The sequence below is a fragment of the Oncorhynchus clarkii genome, chromosome 12 (assembly GCF_045791955.1).
Source record: "Oncorhynchus clarkii lewisi isolate Uvic-CL-2024 chromosome 12, UVic_Ocla_1.0, whole genome shotgun sequence".
Taxonomy (NCBI): Eukaryota; Metazoa; Chordata; class Actinopteri; order Salmoniformes; family Salmonidae; genus Oncorhynchus; species Oncorhynchus clarkii.
The window spans coordinates 84,980,615-84,998,962 of NC_092158.1; the positions used below are offsets into that span (position 1 = coordinate 84,980,615).

The 18,348-nt window shown below is 42.8% G+C and overlaps 3 protein-coding genes across 4 annotated transcripts; 1 reads left to right on the top strand and 2 right to left on the bottom strand.

Moving 5' to 3' along the window:
- Positions 1 to 16: 16 nt before the first annotated feature.
- Positions 17 to 4,934, bottom strand: LOC139421558 (guanine nucleotide-binding protein G(I)/G(S)/G(O) subunit gamma-5-like). The gene is made up of 3 exons (XM_071172575.1): positions 4,370 to 4,934; positions 2,161 to 2,287; positions 17 to 1,826 (listed from the first exon to the last, which is right to left on the bottom strand). The coding sequence occupies exons 1-2, from the start codon at positions 4,460 to 4,462 to the stop codon at positions 2,162 to 2,164; spliced, it is 219 nt and encodes a 72-aa protein (XP_071028676.1). The 5' UTR covers positions 4,463 to 4,934; the 3' UTR covers positions 17 to 1,826; position 2,161.
- A 251-nt stretch (positions 4,935 to 5,185) lies between these two features.
- On the top strand, positions 5,186 to 10,000 carry LOC139421557 (ATP-dependent Clp protease proteolytic subunit, mitochondrial-like). Its single transcript, XM_071172574.1, has 7 exons — positions 5,186 to 5,364; positions 5,888 to 5,989; positions 6,193 to 6,264; positions 6,709 to 6,805; positions 7,366 to 7,553; positions 7,805 to 7,910; positions 9,055 to 10,000. Exons 1-7 carry the CDS (start codon positions 5,353 to 5,355, stop codon positions 9,327 to 9,329), a joined length of 852 nt encoding a protein of 283 aa, XP_071028675.1. The 5' UTR covers positions 5,186 to 5,352; the 3' UTR covers positions 9,330 to 10,000.
- A 1,743-nt stretch (positions 10,001 to 11,743) lies between these two features.
- LOC139421551 (aldehyde dehydrogenase 3 family, member B1) lies at positions 11,744 to 18,348 on the bottom strand. 2 transcript variants are annotated; one of them, XM_071172568.1, is made up of 10 exons: positions 18,210 to 18,348; positions 17,126 to 17,289; positions 16,604 to 16,717; positions 16,331 to 16,451; positions 16,023 to 16,108; positions 15,783 to 15,864; positions 15,193 to 15,585; positions 14,819 to 14,985; positions 14,544 to 14,643; positions 11,744 to 14,440 (listed from the first exon to the last, which is right to left on the bottom strand). In XM_071172568.1, exons 2-10 carry the CDS (start codon positions 17,285 to 17,287, stop codon positions 14,241 to 14,243), a joined length of 1,425 nt encoding a protein of 474 aa, XP_071028669.1. In that variant the 5' UTR covers positions 17,288 to 17,289; positions 18,210 to 18,348; the 3' UTR covers positions 11,744 to 14,240. The 2 variants fall into 2 exon arrangements, with proteins under 2 accessions (XP_071028669.1, XP_071028670.1); XM_071172569.1 differs by having other exon boundaries at positions 14,049 to 14,440; positions 18,109 to 18,236.

Sequence of the window (18,348 nt, forward strand, 5' to 3'; positions counted from 1 at the left end):
GAGACCCAAAGAGATGTTGAAGGTGAAATTATACATTTTATTAAATTAGTCAGTCAATACATGTCACGGTACCATTCTAAAGACAAATACACACAAAATAAACGTTAAGGCACAACAGGATGACAGTGTTTTCCACATGTATGAATCCATCCACCAGAGCATTTCAGTGACTAATATTTGTAAAAAGAGGTGCTCTGCTTTCCCCATGCATTATGGACACTGTAGTCCTCAAAGGTTCTCTGTTCACTTTATTATAACGTCAGAGGAATTGAGAGATCAGTCTCTGTCACCATAGTGAAAAGAGCTTGCGTTCCTCCATCTCCTTTCCTGCATGGCCACTGATTTGAAAGGACTTGGTAGGCAAGACTAATAGTACTGTGAAAATCTATGTAGGCCTAGTCCTTTCACCTATCAGTGGTCAAGTCTGAGGACATTATTGAAGACATATTTCTGGGTATTGGAACATGTTGATGGGTTGTTCTCCAGTTTTTAGCAACACTTCATGTTGTAATAAGAACACAGTATGGTTCCTAAACATGACTCATTCTCTGGTGTTGTTTTTCAACTTCTTCAGGTCCTCTTTAAGTGTTTCTGATTAATCAAGTGGGAAAGTAAATGCAGATTTAGGCCTCAACAGGTCTCGTGTTAAAACCGGGGCAGTTAAATTACCAGAGGTTTGGCACATACTAAGGCACATTAGTTTGAAGCAGTACGCAAAGAGTAAAAGGTAAAAGGGGTGGGGAACCTGAAAAATGACTTTAAACCATTTAGAATGTGTCCTTACTTTAACGTAGATGCACCAATGGAGTAGCAGTCTCCTTCCACTGAGTGTCCTGAGATCAGGCTTATTTATAATGATGATACACAGCAATTATACTTAAAGTGTCAGTACAGTAATCCTAATATTCTTGTTATGATCCTTCATATCATTATTCTGATGTTGACTGAGCAACACCACAAAACCAGCATTGAAACAGATCTTTTGCATGACCTGAGTTTGAGATCTCTATATGCCAACACCCATAAGAAACCTCTAACATCTGAGTCACTCTTTTCAAGACATAGTAACATCATTTTCTTTTGAATTACATTTTGCATCACAGTGGTTTAACTGGATCTTAACAGTGTAGTCGAGTGTTTAACACATGAGAATGCGCACACATTTTATGTCAAAAGACTCAATTCTCTTGAGAGGCTCATGGAGTCACCACACTTTTAGCAGAGAATCATAAATTACACTTATCGAAATGCTTCACAATTTCATCTGACAAAAATCACAGTGACAGTGTTAAGGCGAGTTTGTGTGCAACCAACTGAGCACCATTTTGAAAAACAAGCTCTGAGATCAAACTCGGGTGTAATATCCTGTAGTGTGTTGAACATAGCTTCACAACAATGATACGGTAGGCTATACTCATGTAATGTCACTGGGTCAACCACTTTAAAAGACTCACCAACAACAATGTGTAAAACCTAATACAGTTCAATTTCACTTTGAGTAAAATAAAAGTAACAAAAGGTAGAGACTACAGGGAGAGTTGGGGTTGAGACTGCCATATTTATACTTTGAGGAGTGCTTTCATTCTAATGATCTCAACACACAAAGGACTGCAAATGTTATCCTTATTGAGCTGTAGAACAGAACAGAACACATGTCAAAACTCACTCAGCATAGGGTTAATGCTTGTGATTGTGTTCTGGCCTTGAGGTCTTCAGTGACTGGACGTGGTGGGGAAGGGTGTAGGAGACGCCAAGGGGCTTGGAATTGAAAGCCATCCTTGGGGAATGTTCAGACATGTTTTACAATCCTCCATCATCACCATCGCCTGCAGTGAGAAAGCATAGAGTCCGATCAGATCACTGGCACAGGAGTTAGATGAGATATGGCTGCTATTGGTTACGTTCTCTTTGTAACAATCAAAGCCAGAAGGGTCAAAGGTTAGCAAACAGAGAGCGAAAAGGAGAGTGAGGAACAGGTAGAGGGAAGGTAGAGAAAGAAAGCAGGACAGAAAGAGACAGAGAGAGAGAGAGAGAGAGAGAGAGTGTGTGTGTGTGTCCATGCACGTGTGTGTGTGAGAGAAATAGACAGAAGAGAGAGAAGAGAGAGATAGAGAGGGAGTTAGTTGAAGCCTACTCTACCACATCAGACTGTCATCTCACCTCAGAAGAGGGCGCAGGACTTGGGGGGTCTGAAGGGGTTGTCGCTGGAGGGCACCCCCATGAGGAGAGGGTCTTTATGGGCGTTCTGCAGGCAGAAGGTCTTCAGGTCCGCTGCTGCCTGGGACACCTGAGAGTGGAAACAGAGACACTGTCAGTTCCATTATACTTTAATTCTGTGTCATAAAGGCTACATAAGACTGCAGTAAAGATGACATATCAATGTCATAGGCATTCATGAGAACGAGTCATCATTGACAGTGACAGCGTTTTCTATAAAGAAGTTCCAAATAAATTGAGCTCAATCCTGCTCTACTTAACTTTCTACTTGTTTTAACTCAGCTTTTCAAGAGAGACCTGGTCCATGCATCAATAAATAGAGGGGCCAACACTTTCACTCTGCCACAAAACTCCTACTGATACTCAGTTTAATGAACCTAAAGTAATATGCTCCAAGCTCACACTGTGAGAGAAACTGAGCAATGATCAGCTATTTTCCTAAAGTCCCTACCTAGGACTTGACTCAGCAATAGCATAATGATCTGGTACTTTACTAGAGGGTTGTTTCATGGGTGAAGTCTATAACAGTTGTCATAACATTGTAATAACATTGTCCCCATTAACACAAGATGGCACTTTAGGACCAAGTCACAAATGGATTATGCATTTATGTGTCGGGGGGCTAGGGTCAGTTTGTTATATCTGGAGTACTTCTCCTGTCCTATTCGAATCTAAGTGTGCGTTCTCTAATTCTCTCCTTCTCTCTTTCTCTCTCTCGGAGGACCTGAGCCCTAGGACCATGCCCCAGGACTACCTGACATGATGACTCCTTGCTGTCCCCAGTCCACCTGGCTGTGCTGCTGCTCCAGTTTCAACTGTTCTGCCTTATTATTATTCGACCATGCTGATCATTTATGAACATTTGAACATCTTGGCCATGTTCTGTTATAATCTCCACCCGGCACAGCCAGAAGAGGACTGGCCATCCCACATATGCTCTCTCTAATTCTCTCTTTCTTTCTCTCTCTCGGAGGACCTGAGCCCTAGGACCATGCCCCAGGAATACCTGACATGATGACTCCTTGCTGTCCCCAGTCCACCTGACTGTGCTGCTGCTCCAGTTTCAACTATTCTGCCTTATTATTATTCGACCATGCTGGTCATTTATGAACATTTGAACATCTTGACCATGTTTTGTTATAATCTCCACCCGGCACAGCCAGAAGAGGACTGGCCACCCCACATAGCCTGGTTCCTCTCTAGGTTTCTTCCTAGGTTTTGGCCTTTCTAGGGAGTTTTTCCTAGCCACCGTGCTTCTTCGCCTGCATTGCTTGCTGTTTGGGGTTTTAGGCTGGGTTTCTGTACAGCACTTTGAGATATCAGCTGATGTACGAAGGGCTATATAAAATAAATTTGATTGATTGATTGATTACGTTTATTATTTATCTAGTTAGTTGATAATATGGTATAAACGTATTTCATAAGCTATAGATAAAAGCCTATATTTTCCCTGCATTCTCATATGCCCTTCAAAGCACAGTATGCTTGAGTGCTACAGGGTGGTTTAAGGTCTGCGGACTAATCTGGCTTTCTCCTCTAAAAGGAGTAATTTGGCCAACAATCGCACTACTGTCACAGCCACAATCAACAAAGGCCACCACTGTGCTGCAATATTCGCGGAAACTAGCCTACGAGCTGTTTGCTTTCTCCGGACAACACAGCCTACAGCAGGATATCTTCATATTTCACATGATTAACTTAGAGCACAATTAACAGCAAATCGTTAACTTCTAAATATATCATAAATACATCCATTCAAAACGGCGTTAAACTAACTGAAGAGCTGATGAGTAGCCTAGACTTGCCATAACACCTATGCATACAGCAATACTAGAACCACATTATAATCTTACGTTTTTCTGTCGGTAACATGACAGGTGAAAGGCGGCGCTCGATTGAGCACGTCAATTTACGGGCTACTCCGTTAGTCTACGGGACAGCGCTGCAGTTAGTTACAATTCTGCAAACAGATGGCATAGTTGTGGTGGAACAGCATTTTGTAACAAATATCGCGATGCTTCCCATAAAATAGTCAAACTTGACATAATATATAGCTTTTCAATAGTTACCAAAGGGCCATGTTGACAAGTCAGCCAGTCACACCCAATGCAGAACAGTTTTTGATCAGTCTTTCTGAATGTAATGTCTTTACCTTGATCCTGCGAACACTCGCCTCTAGCCGAAGTTGTTTTACCACCTTCTGAGCGATAACCAAGTTGCTGCTGTTTGCGCTGTTATTCGACATGTCTGCGAGGTCTGTCCAACGGCCAAGTGAAAGTGTCCGACTATCACTTGAAAGAACGAGATTTTCTGATGAGGCCGCTGCGACTCAAGTGCTCCCCCTCTCTCTGAAAAAACGCACCGCTTTTTTTGCGCAATGTTCTCCCCACTGCTTTCAGAATGGCCCCTAATTAAAGATGGTTATCAGTAGAGGCACTTATGTGTACATGTAAAAAAAAAAAACAACATAATAATAATAGACCTGTCAGTTAAACAAATGAATGGGCTATTTTCTTAAAATTAAATGTTCATTTGGGTTTTATATTGTGTCGCCAATAATACACTGGTTTCTAGGCCTACAGTAGGCTATGGTGAAGTAAATCAAAGGAAACGTATTTTATTAGAATGGTCTTGGCGCTCCTTTGTATAAAGATACTGTTTTCTAAACAACCCCAGAACCACGAGGATATCATTAGCGAAATACAGTCTTGTCATGTGCTCCTTTTTTAAAATGTTTATTTATAGAGACCCCCATCTACAATGTCACGAGTTTTGTCTCTTCAACACACATTTCTGTATTTTAATAACATTTACTTTTAAGCTTTAATCGTCACGTTATTATTCAATAGTATAATTATTTATATAACAAATGTGCTTTTGTATTTAAAAAATAGTCGGTATCTGAAAACTATCAAGGCAACGAACGATAAGCAATACTGTAGTATTATGTTAGTGGATTTTTCTTGTGCACCATTGCCATCTAGCGCCCACATATTCGAGGCTGTAAACACAAACTCGTCACATGACAGAGGAATATTGCTCAGCGACTTTAGGAACAGTTCGACGCTCAAATTAGAATTGTTTCCGGTTAAATTGGGGTCAAACAGAGGGGATTGCACATTACAAGACATCACAATGCTTATACGAGTAAGTATTGGAGCTAAAGAGTGAAAACATATTTTGGAAATGCATCGTTTGTGTTGTAAACTATATAGATTACAATGTGCAAATGTTTATTAGCTGTCTCAGCGGTGCATTCTCGATTCAGATGAATTGTATGATTAACGATTAAAGCTAGCTGGCTAGCAACACTTGTGTAACTTGACCAAAATTGTGTAGCTAACCTAACTCATTCCCATCTCCAGTTAGCTAAATTTAAGTACTATTTTTTAGGAAACCACTGTCAACATTTATATAACTGTTAATGTGAAATCATGAGTAACTGTAGCATTTTCTAAAGTGTGTGTAATGTTCAGAGTTGATGTAAGATCATAATACATTTGATAGCTTTGTTTTGAACACACTTAAAGGGGCCAGAGTTGAAAAAAAAAATAACCATGCTATCTCTGAATGTAACTTTAACATATCATTATTGAAATAACCTGCCCAACACTTAGGTTGAGATCTTACAGACAAATGTTAACTCTTTCTCTCTATCCCCCTCTCTTAGAGGGTGTTACAATGTGGAGTGACAGCTTTAAAGTCATGCAGGACCATTCACCACAGTGCTCAATGGAGGAGTCCTCTCGTACCTATCGTTGTGGAGCAGACGGTAAGAATTGGAACCCCAACAGAGTTCTATGTAGGACTGCAACATTTCTATGCAACTTGATTCACTCTTAGTTTGGAACGGTTTAGTTAGTGGTTTTCACCTGTCAGTTCCTGGTCCTTGCTATTCTAGCTGCTTTCCAATGTTCAAAGATCTTCCTCTTCCTTCCCCTCATTCCTTTTCCTTGTCTTTCTCTTCTTTCCTAGGGTCGAGGAGAGCGTGCGTATGACATCTACTCTCGTCTTCTGAGGGAGAGGATAATCTGTGTAATGGGGCCAGTAAGTCTAGCTGTGGTGTCACTGTCGGTGTAATAGGGCCAGTAAGTCTGTGTGTGTAGTAGTTTGGGATTCATAACCTACACCAGGAGACATTGGGTATGTTTACATGCACACTAATAATTCGATATGAAACTGATTATGGCAGTAAAGGTTGCTAGATGGAATCCCCGAGCTGACAAGGTAAACATCTGTTGTTCTGCCCCTGAACAAGGCAGTTATCCCACTGTTCCTAGGCCGTCATTGTAAATAATAATTTGTTCTTAAGACTTGCCTAGTTAAATAAAAGGTAAGAAAATAAATAAATATACAACTTACTCTGCTTATCGGCGCAAGGTCATATTCGAAGTAAGCCCACACCGATTAAAACATCTGGATTTCTGAGTCTGCTGTTGCAGCTAAGATTCATTTGTTAATCTCTCTCCTCTCCCCCTGCCTTTTTTTCAGATTGATGACTCTGTGGCCAGTCTGGTTATTGCTCAACTACTCTTTCTGCAGTCAGAGAGCAACAACAAACCCATCCACATGTACATCAACAGTCCTGGTAAGAGAATAGGGGAGGAGAATAGAGGGGGACCTCCCACAAAGAGGAACAGATGGTGGTGCAGGGGATGGTTGGTGGAATAGGGATGGTTACTTTAAAAAGCATGTTTCTTGGAGGGGAAAGAGACCGAGAGAACACAAGTGACAGGTGGATCAGATGACAGTAATGGGAGATAAAGGGTGCAGTCAGAAACTCTTTTTTACCTTGACTTCAAATTAACTTCATTAGGTTAACGTTAAAGCTGAGATCCAAGATAGGCGCAACAGCCCCAGGCGCATTTATTATTGTTTTGAGGAAATGAGCATCCAGCATTGTGGTAAAAAACAAAATCGTACATACTTGGTTCTATTGTGCAATGATGTCAGATGGAAAAAAGTGTTTGTTTGAAGTAACGTCTTTGTTGTAATATCGCAAATGGACATGGCAGTTTCACCGCTATGGATTCCAGCTTTAAGGAGAGATAGAAAAGTCTGGGAGAAGAGGAACATCGATGAACTAAATCCAACAAACCATTAATCCTGGTTCACTATGATGTTCCTCTCCTATTTCCCCCACCCCAGGCGGTGTTGTGACGGCAGGCCTAGCCATCTACGACACCATGCAGTACATCCTCAACCCAATCTCCACGTGGTGTGTGGGCCAGGCGGCCAGCATGGGCAGTCTTCTCCTGGCTTCGGGCACGGCCGGCATGAGGCACTCCCTGCCCAACGCCCGCATCATGGTGCACCAGCCCTCCGGAGGAGCCAGGGTAAGGATGGAAAGGGGTAATGGGACTAGGGAGGCAGCAGGAATAGCTGAGGGGACAGGTTGAAGTCTGGCAGGTAAGGGGATAAGGGGGGGGGGGGTTAAAGAACCTGGTACAGATGTTGGTTGAGCTTGTGTTGCCATCAAAAGCCAGACCTGTGATTGGGCATGTAAATATGAGTTCAGTATTTTGACACCTCAGTTGTCAGTTGCTTTACATAACATCTGTCTTCTCTCTCTCCTGTGTGTTATTAGGGTCAGGCTACAGACATCGCCATTCAGGCTGAGGAGATCATGAAGCTAAAGAAACAGATCAATCAACTCTACGCTAAACACACTGGCCAGCTGTTGGCACATATAGGTAAGTAGCTAAGGCATCCAGTTCAGTAGTCTGGCTCAGAGGGAAAAGCCTTGAGTAAGCATACAAAAGTTCAAACAATGAAGACAGACCTGGGTTCAAATACATGCGTCATTATTTATTCGTTATTAATATACTTTTGTGTATTTTCAAATAATGTGGCCAAGTCAGCTACTTCTATTTGAAAGTATTTTCTTATGACTTCCTATAAATAGCCAAAACAAATGTCAAATACTTATATCAATGGAGTGGCTGCGCAGCCGAATTCTCTGGACGCCTCTTTTCGATAGCTAAACAACCGAACCTTCTGGGAATGTGTGGGATTCTCTACTTCACAAACAAGCCCATTGTCAAACTCTGGTTACTGTCTGCATGTGCAGAATTTTCAGCTGCACAGAGGTGGAACAGGAAATTCTGGCTAATTTCAATCATGTGCTGTATCAAATCGTGTGGCGTTGCATGATCATTGAGAAGCTAATGTTGTTTTGCCCCACAATGCAATGTGTAGACTGCATCCTGCCTCAAAATCTATTTTTGTTTGTCACATACGCCTAACACTTTTTTTTCTTAACCAAAAATGCTTTAAGAAGTTAAGTACATTAGATAAAAAAACAAGTTTAAGTCGCTGCAGGGTTTTTATATCAGCTGCTCATAAAGATGAGGCAGAGACTAACACAATATGCACAGAATTTGATTTGGTTGTTTAGCTCTGGGGAAAAGGCATCCAGAGGGACGGGACGGTTTGATTACATCTTTTAGTCTTATTTCAAATACCCCTAGGACCACACAGACCTGGGTTCAAATGCATGAAATTATACTTGTTTTGTGTTTTCTAATACGTGCTAGTACTTAAGTGTATTTCCAAGCACATCCCAACATGCAACAGTAATATTCCAATAAAAAATACTTCAAAATGTCTTAATATTGTCTGATGGAAAATGTACCATAGCCTCTGAGTCACATATGAATTAGTGACTCCTAACTAAATCCAAGCACTATTTCAAGGTTAAGTGATTTGATGATTGAGTCCTTCCTCACTCAAAGCACTTTGTAAGAGTGAACTCACCTCAGCCACCACCAATGTGTCGCACATTTTCACCAAAACTCGTAACCATACAATTATTCTCTTCTGTTTTCTTTCTCCCAGAGAGTGTGATGGAGAGAGATCGTTACATGAGCCCCATTGAGGCACAGGACTTTGGGATCATCGACCGAGTGTTGGTGCATCCTCCCCAGGCGGGCCAGGATGACCCAGAGCTGGTCCAGATGGAGCCCCCTACCGCCATCTGCCCCTCGCCAGCCACCGAGCAGAGCCCCCCCGGGACCAACCCCCCCCCCCTCACACAAACCCGAACCCTGACCTCAGACTACCATGGAAGCAGTCCCACACCCAATCACAAGCCATCCTCTATCTTCTACTGACCTATAGGCACAAGCATATGCAAATGTATTGGAGTGGATACTAATATGCAAGAAGTTACAGCGTAGCCTACCAGAGGGCAAAGTGGAGCTATTACTATATTGCTTATAACTGTCCAATCCTTTAATTTACAGATGTGCTCTGGGTGGATAGGGGCCGGTTTGGAACAGAGGACATGCATTGTATACCTCTATGCTGGAGAAACCTCTGGGAGAGGCAAAATGCAGCAGTATTAGAATATTTACATTTAAGAATTATCATTTTTGAGCAATCTCAGATTTGTACTGTCCCCCATAATATACACACTGTATTTACCACAAACAAAGACTGCAGATCTCTACAGTGAAGGAAACAATATAGCCCCCATTTGTACAAGCCATGACACAATTGTGATGTTGATTTTTACGAACTGGAATAAAATACATTTTCTTTGAGTCACACACCCAACCTGGGCCTGTACTCATAAAGCATCTAAGAGTAGGAGTGTTGATCTAGGATCAGTTCCTCCTGTCCATGCAATCTTATTCATTGTGACAGACAAGGCAAAACGGATTCTAGATCAGCACTCCTACTCTTAACGCTTTGTGAATACAGGCTGTGATGTAAAAACAAATTATAATTGTATCAACGCGTGTTTCGAGTCTAACAAGTAAAGTGTTTTGATTGCCTCGGGGATGAAATCAACTGAGCCGTTTTCTTTTGCAATATACAGAAGTCGGAAGTTTACATAGGCCTTAGCTCAATACATTTAAACTCAGTTTTTCACAATTCCTGGCATTAAATCCTAGTAAAAATTCCCTGTTTTAGGTCTGTTAGGATCACTTTATTTTAAGAATGTGAAATGTCAGAATAGTGATTTATTTCAGCTTTTATTTCTTTCATCACATTCCCAGTGGGTCAGAAGTGAACATACTCAATTAGTATTTGGTAGCATTGCCTTTTAAATTGTTTAACTTGGGTTAAATGTTTTGGGTAGCCTTCCACAAGCTTCCCACAATAAGTTGGGTGAATTTTGGCCCATTCCTCCTGACAGAGCTGGTATAACTGAGTCAGGTTTGTAGGCCTCCTTGCTCACACACGTTTTTCAGTGCTGCCCACAAATCTATGGGATTGACATCAGGGATTTGTGATGGCCACTCCAATACCTTGACTTTGTTGTCCTTAAGCCATTTTGCCACAACTTTAGATGCTTGGAGTCATTGTCCATTTGGAAGACAAATTTGCGACTACGCTTTAACTTCCTGACTGATGTCTTGACGTTGCTTCAATATATCCACATCATTTTCCTTCCTCATGACGCCATCAATTTTGCAGTTCTATTTTTGTATATCAGGCCAGAGGACATTTCTCCAAAAAGTACAATCTCTGTCCCCATGTGCAGTTGTGAACCTTAGTCTGGCATTTTTTATGGCGGTTTTGGAGCAGTGGCTTCTTCCTTGCTGAGTGGTCTTTCAGGTTATGTGAATATACATTTGTACCTGTTTCCTCCAGCATCTTCACAAGGTCCTTTGCTGTTCTGGGATTGATTTGCACTTTTCGCACCAAAGTACGTTCATCTCTAGGAGACAGAACGCGTCTCCTTCCTGAGCGGTATGACGGCTGCGTGGTCCCATGGTGTTTGTACAGATGAATGTGGTACCTTCAGCCATTTGGAAATTGACCCCAAGGATGAACCAGACTTGTGGAAGTCTACAATTGTTTGAGGTTTTGGCTGATTTCTTTTGATTTTCCCATGCTGTCAAAGAGGCACTGAGTTTGGAGGTAGGCCTTGAAATACATCCACAGGTCCACCTCCCATTGACTCAAATGAAGTCAATTAGCCTATCAGAAGCTTCTAAATCCATGAGATTTTCTGGAATTATCCAAGCTGTTTAAAGGCACAGTCAATTTAGTGTGTATGTAAACTTCTGACCCACTGGAATTGTGGTACAGTGAATTAAGTGAAATAATCTGTCTATAAACAACTTTTTGGAAAAATGACTTGTCATGCAAAGTAGATGTCCTAACAGACTTGCCAAAACTATAGTTTGTTAACAAGAAATTTGTGGAGTGGCTGAAAGACTTAGGTTGGAGTCATTAAAACAAGTTATGTAAACTTCCAACTTCAACTGTACATGTGACTTGTGTAAACCTAGAGTGCTTCACTCTGTCAGTTCAGATTCTATGATATGGGGGATTTTGGAGATTAAGCCCGTCTAAGAGTGAGTTTTAATCAAGTCATGTTGGAAATTGAAAATGTTTAAAGAGTGGGATTTTGTCTCAATGATATTGAAAAGTTTGTCACCTTACATTCAAAAAGTAATTGAGTAAAGCACTGATGCAATGACTTGCAAAGAGAAGCAACATGCTGGGATGAGGGAGAATGGGGCAATAACAGTACAATTAACACTTAAAGTATAAGCCAACAAATATATTCATGTAAAGTAAGGTTTTATTAGTTAATGTCTTCTGAACAAAACTTTTAAAATCAAAAAACATCCACCACCTAATATGACACACAGCGTCTAACAAAACCCAGTAAAATTGTTACATAAGACCGTTCTGTGAACTATACTAACCCCATGGTGAACAATGGGGGTCTTGTGCAACAGTGCTAAAAACCCTTTACCTCTGCAGACCCTGGTAGCCAGTGCATTTCAAAATCTGGGGAAACATTTCAATATAGTGGCTTCCACTCATCTATTCTGATCTGATGGGTCAAAGCAAGACGAGTGGAAGAAGCAGGTTTAGACCATTGTGATGTAGCAGTGAACACACAGAACTGAAACCACACCCTGGGTGGATTGCAATAGCAGCAGCTCTCCTTCCCTTCAGCTGCAAAGATTGAAAGAACAGGACAGGTGAAAGCCATTGGTATCTACCACATTACTTTCACCTTTCTTCAGTTTTCCATTTCATGGTAAAGGAGAGGAGACAAGGGAAGGAAGCCAATCAAGACTTGAGATGCAGCCGGTGTCCCTCCCTTGAATAACCTGGTTAAACCAGAACCACAGGTAGCACCTCTTTCCCCTTTTCTCACAGCTCTTTTCTGCTGACTCAATGGCCCTATACAAGTACAGCCTTCTTTTCAAGTACTCAAACCAAACAGGCCCACTGAAACTGACTTGTGACAAACAGTTAATGGAGAGGGCACACTGCAGCACACAAGCAATCCACAGGTTGTGTTAGCAAAAAGGAGTAAGCCTATACAACAACTCAGTCACTTCCATTTCAAAATCTTGTTGGCCTGCAGGCTGTTTAGAATGTTCTTTTTTTCAGGAAGGGTGTTAGGCTAACATGCAGCAGCTATCATGTTGTACACAGGAAACATGATCGACATGTTTGTACAAACTTGTGGTCTGTTGTAACAGTGCATCAAACACAAGGAAGATGTCCACCAGAGCGGTTGCCAGAAAATGTAATGTTAATCTATTTACCATAAGCCGCCTCCAATGTCATTTTAGAGAATTTGGTAATACATTCAACCGGCCTCACAACCGCAGTGTAACCAGGACCGGACAGCCGATAAACTGCAGAGTATTTGTCAATAATAAAGGCCTTTTGTGGGGAAATACTCATTCTGATGGGCTGGGCCTGGCTCCCAAGTGGGTGGGCATATGCCCTCCAGTCATGTGAAATCCTTAGATTAAGGTTTAAGGAATTTATTTCAGTTGACCGATTTCCTTATATAAACTGTAAATCAGTAAAATCGTTTAAATTGTTGCATTTATATTTTTGTTCAGTATAGTAGGCAGTAGTTGACAAACGATATAAGAGGCAATAGCGCACGGGCGCCACAGAACTAACTCGCCTATTGTCAGACTGAGGTTACCGGTCCGGATTCACAAGCTCGGCTGCCTAGAGGTGGAACCCCTACTCATGCTGTACTTGCATGATCATTGAAAAGCGAAATAGCAGTTAGTAGGGCCTGTGTGTGGAAGACACAGAGAGTTCCTATGCAAAACTCTAAGTGGGGAGTTGCATTAACAATATTTTGGGGAATGTTCAATCAAATTGCAGCAGTTATTTTTATTTCAGCTGTTCAGAAACAAGGCAGAGATAGGCATCATAGTATCATAGTTCAGAAGGGGTGAGTAAAGAGAGAAACGTAAAGGAAGGGGAGTGTGAGCAGCAGTTATGTAGTGTGCGTAAAATAACATGTGCAGAACGTGATCCGGATTCTTAGTGGACAGGGCAGGCAACCTATACACAGCCAAGGTCACCCAAAAAAGAACTGCCCCACATGGAGTTGGTAGCTAATTTGAATATCCAAGTGTTTGTGCATTTCATTGGCTGATCTGGCATGTCAGCTTTTTTTTTTTTTCTACCAGTATACACCCAACCACTGTTTCCAATCAGGCAAAGCAGGGAACAGAGAAAACCTGGTTTTTAACATCCTTAATTATATATTTTTTGAATTTTAGGTAAATTATTTAATAGAAATCTGGAACACTGAACATATACTTTAAAGGCCCAGTGCAGTCAAAAAAAATAGATTTTTGTGTTTTATACATTCCACACTATGATGTTGGAATAATACTGTGAAAAATGATAATACCCTTTTAGTGTAAGAGCAGTTTATAAAGACTGCCTGAAATTTCAGCCCATTTAGGTGGGAAGGGACTCTTGGAATGCCTGGTGACAACTCCAGGCGGTAAATGAGTTAATAGACCAATAAGAGATCCAAACCTCTCTGCCAACAACAGCTAGTTTTCCCCTCCCCGCTCAGACCACTCATAGCAAATTCTTGCCTGAGAAATTGCTCTTTGCTAAGAAGATGTACCTTGTTGGCCATTTTAATTGAAAACAATCACAGTAAGGTACTTAATTGTTACCCAAAACTGATTTGACATTGAGATAAAAACGGCTGCATTGGACCTTTAAGAAAAGCCCATCGGCTTTGGAAGTAGTCAGGCACGCACCGGGTGCCACTCTCACATGACTGAGCAGCCTCCCCAGCTGTTCTTCTTGAAGGTGGTGGCCCAGCGCAACCAGCCCAGGTTGTAGTCGCTGTAGGGCGGGTAGCGCAGGACGTTGACCCTCTCCAGTAACCAGCTCCGGTTCATACAGCCCCGCCTGTGGCTGAATGTCTCAAAGCCCCAGCGGCCGTGGTAGCTACCCATCCCACTGGCACCTGGAGGGTAGAGGAAGATGACAGGGCACCATGATCAGATCCATGTCTAGTGCTTTTCTTCTGATAATGACTACTTTATTTACATTGTCAGACACACACTTACCTACTCCTCCAAAGGGCAGGCCTGGCAAGGCCATGTGTACTATACCATCATTGCCGCAGAAACCACCACTACTGGTGTTGTTTAACACTGTGGTCACTACCTGACAGCGAGAGGGGAGGAATGTGCATTTATTCCATAAGAGTGGAGCCACAGGCAGCCATAGAACTACATAATTTTAAACTATAGCTCTGTGGAGGACACCACCATGACTATAACATAAGAAAATAGATATGTGAAGAAACATCTATGTGCTGTAATGTAGGTCATGGTCTTACCGAGGTCTCGTCAGAGAAGACGTAGAGGGCCAGGGGTTTCTCTTGCCGGTTGATGTAGTCTATGCCCTCCTCCAGAGACTCTATGGTTAGGATGGGCAGGATGGGGCCAAAGATCTCCTCCTGCATTAGAGCATCAGACTCCTGCACGTCCACCAACACTGTGGGAGCTAGAAACACCACTTGATCAGCAAGAACTTGCTTCTATATGCCTGATTAGTTACTCATACTTGAAATTAAAGCCACTTTAACAGCAAGGCTACCACCTCAACATATTTCAACTTGCATTCACACCCACAAGGTGGCAGCAGTATACAAACCAAACTCAACACCACTGCCTGCATCTCATCGTCCTTTCCTGTACCTCCAAAACTCACCAATATACCTGTCCTCCTCGCGGCTCTCCCCTCCGATCACCACCTTCCCCTTGGACTTCTCTAGCATGTCCATCAGGCGTCTCCAGTGGCGTGGGGTGACTATGCGCCCCATGTCCAGGCTCGCTCCGGGGTCCGGCCCATAGAAGGTCCGCAGGGTCTCCCGGAGAGCGGGCAGTAGGGCGTCCCGGGTCTGGGCTGTGCAGAGGACGTAGTCGGGTGCCACACAGCTCTGGCCAGTGTTGAAGAACTTGGACCAGCACAGGCGCTTGGCGGCCTTCTGGATGTCGATATGGCCGTAGATGAAGCAGGGGCTCTTGCCACCCAGCTCCAGGGTGACGGGGGTCAGGTGAGGCGCCGCCGCTAGCAGGATGGAACGGGCCACCACCTGGGAACCTGGGGAGGAGATGGGGAAGAGAAAGGAAGAGGAGAAGGAAAGGGTATGCAAGAGTGTGCGATAGAGGTGATATGGCAAAGGTGAGTTAAAAGGGGCATAAGGCCAACATTTTTAAACACAAAAACATACTAAAAAAAAGAGGGATTGAGCTAATACATATTATTGGTCTAAGGAGTCCTCTCTGTTAGGCGTTTACCTGTGTAGAAGATGTGATCAAATTTATTCTTCAGCAATGACTTGGTGTCCTCTGCTCCACCACATAGTACTGCATAGCAGTCCTACAATAGTCAGATGGCAAAACTCAAAACATTAAAAACAAACAATAAGTGGGCAGGTATAGAGCAAATATGGCACTGTTGGCCTTCATTCCATTGATGATCCACAACAGGTAACAGAAGCAAATTAAAGCACATATAGGTGTGTGTGTGTGTACTACCTGAGACAGGTATTTGGGGATGAGTTCTGCCAGGAGTTGCTCGGTGGCCTGACAGATCTCTGACGGCTTCAGAATGGCACAGTTTCCTGGTTCACGACATCATGGAATACATATGTCATCGTCACAAAATCAAACCTAATCAATAATGAAATGCCAACAGAGTCAGCATTCACTTTACACATACATTACTGATAAGGCAACATTGGTGGTGGATGTAAAATGCTTTGAGCTACTGTTAAAACGCTATAAATCCAATCCCTTACTATTAACAAAGCCTCTAGGTATACAAAGGCATGATAGATGTGTACCTGCAGCAATTGCAGCAACCAAAGGTAAGAGAATAAGATGTAGAGGGTAGTTCCACGCCCCGATGATTAAAACTACCCCCAAGGGTTCCCTGCGTATGAAACAGTCATCCATCCTAGTGGCCTAAAACAAGATGGAGAGAGGAAAGTAGATGGTTGGACAATTATTACATAAGTCAGTAAAATAATATTCCAATTGTGTGTGTTTACATGTTGAGCCATAGTAAAAGGTGGTAGAGTCAAACAGTTGACAGTGAATGTTGATGGAATCTGTACCAGATTCTTGCCAATGTTGTATTCCGGCTGCATCCAGGTCCTGAGGTTTTCCATGGCGAAGTACAGGTCATTCAGGGTTATCTGAATCTCTGACAGGACCGACTCAAACTTGGGCTGAAGGGGGAGAGAGAGGGGAGAAGGTGAAATGATCGATGGAGAGAGGGAACAGGACAACGAAAGATCTAAGGTAAGAAAAAGGGACAGGGAAAGAGGATGAGGTGGAGAGAGAGGCAGAGGACATGCAGAGTGTGTACAGCAGTCTGCGCGTGTCTGAGTGTACAGCAGTCTGCGCGTGTCTGAGTGTACAGCAGTCTGCGCGTGTCTGAGTGTACAGCAGTCTGCGCGTGTCTGAGTGTACAGCAGTCTGCGCGTGTCTGAGTGTACAGCAGTCTGCGCGTGTCTGAGTGTACAGCAGTCTGCGCGTGTCTGAGTGTACAGCAGTCTGCGCGTGTCTGAGTGTACAGCAGTCTGCGCGTGTCTGAGTGTACAGCAGTCTGCGCGTGTCTGAGTGTATGCTAGTACCTTATGGAGGTCCTTGTGTAGAGCATCTTGTATCAGCTGCTCGTTTTCTTCAACCAGGGAGAGAAGGTTCTGGAGCTGGGTCATACGGAACTGCTCTGGAAAGGTCACACCTGACCGGAACGTAGCCCTCAACCTGTCAATCACCTCGCTCTGGCTGGCCATCTCTGTCCACCCAACAGACAGACACAAAGTGAGTTAGCGGATAATGTCACCTGGTAAAATAGGATTGAGACACCACACAACCAAAATAACCAGTGATGAGAGAAGAGCCTGGCTATTGGACATTCACCTTGCCAATAGCAATATAGAGTTGTAAATTCCAGAAAATCAATGGCTGCTGGTCTTGGCCATTGTCGGACTAAACTTCAGTGGTCTTTTAAAAACGCCCACATGAAGTAGCCTTGAGTACTGTTTTATATTTTCAGTCAAGATACATTTGTTGAGCATTGAGAACCCATGATGAATCCAGGGGTGTATTCATTATATTTTAACAGAAACCTTTTACCATTTAAGAACGGAACGGACCTAGAAAAATGTGTCCAATTGAAATGCTCGTTTTCGTTGCAAAATAGGTGCAATGAATAGGCCTACACCCAGGGCACGGCTTCATCGCTAGAACCACCTGGCTCAGGCCAAGTGTCGAAAATGCAAAAAGGCAAGCTAAGAAGGTAAGATGACCAAATATACGGTCCGTTATATGGGCTATAAAAAGGTGGAAATTAGGCCTCGCTGCAAGTTATTCACGGTTGGTTGCGCACAGCTGTGTTACGGGTCATTTGAATGAACGCGGTAAAACCTTCAATAATTATGTGAACGCGTGGGCGGGATGTCAATAGTGACAGGCATGGATGATGCAACTTTAACATTTTAAACTAGAGTATCAAATTGTTACACATTAAAACAGTTTACGTCGGAAACCCTCTTTGTTAGGATACTGTACAAGCTGCACTCTTTTCAGGATGGATGAAGTTGTGAAGTCCTACCTGAATTTTCCCGTAAATAGATGCTGCTGATGAATAAAAATTAACTGAAACCTAACAAAAAGTTAGTCGGAATTTGAGGAAATTAAAAAGTTAAAACGCACCTGATTCTGCCCGAAGGTAGCCTAAATGGTCGTATGTTGCCCTGTCGAGCCACTCTTAGACCTGTCTCTGAACTCAGATAAATCACATTCCAATTTGCCGGTGGCTTTGACTTCTTATGGGAACCCGAAGAAAGTGGCG

What these genes read in the sequence shown, in the direction of transcription:
- LOC139421557 (XM_071172574.1), top strand. An exon ending in CATGTACATCAACAGTCCTG is followed by an intron (nt 6,806 to 7,365) that starts GTAAGAGAATAG and finishes CCCCCACCCCAG; the next exon opens with GCGGTGTTGTGACGGCAGGC. An exon ending in CCAGCTGTTGGCACATATAG is followed by an intron (nt 7,911 to 9,054) that starts GTAAGTAGCTAA and finishes TCTTTCTCCCAG; the next exon opens with AGAGTGTGATGGAGAGAGAT.
- LOC139421558 (XM_071172575.1), bottom strand. Translation starts at nt 4,462, where the DNA reads ATGTCGAATAACAGCGCAAACAGCAGCAACTTGGTTATCGCTCAGAAG. An exon ending in CGAGTGTTCGCAGGATCAAG is followed by an intron (nt 2,288 to 4,369) that starts GTAAAGACATTA and finishes TTCCACTCTCAG; the next exon opens with GTGTCCCAGGCAGCAGCGGA.
- LOC139421551 (XM_071172568.1), bottom strand. Translation starts at nt 17,287, where the DNA reads ATGGCCAGCCAGAGCGAGGTGATTGACAGGTTGAGGGCTACGTTCCGG. An exon ending in TACACAAGGACCTCCATAAG is followed by an intron (nt 16,718 to 17,125) that starts GTACTAGCATAC and finishes CTCCCCCTTCAG; the next exon opens with CCCAAGTTTGAGTCGGTCCT. An exon ending in ACAACATTGGCAAGAATCTG is followed by an intron (nt 16,452 to 16,603) that starts GTACAGATTCCA and finishes ATCTTGTTTTAG; the next exon opens with GCCACTAGGATGGATGACTG.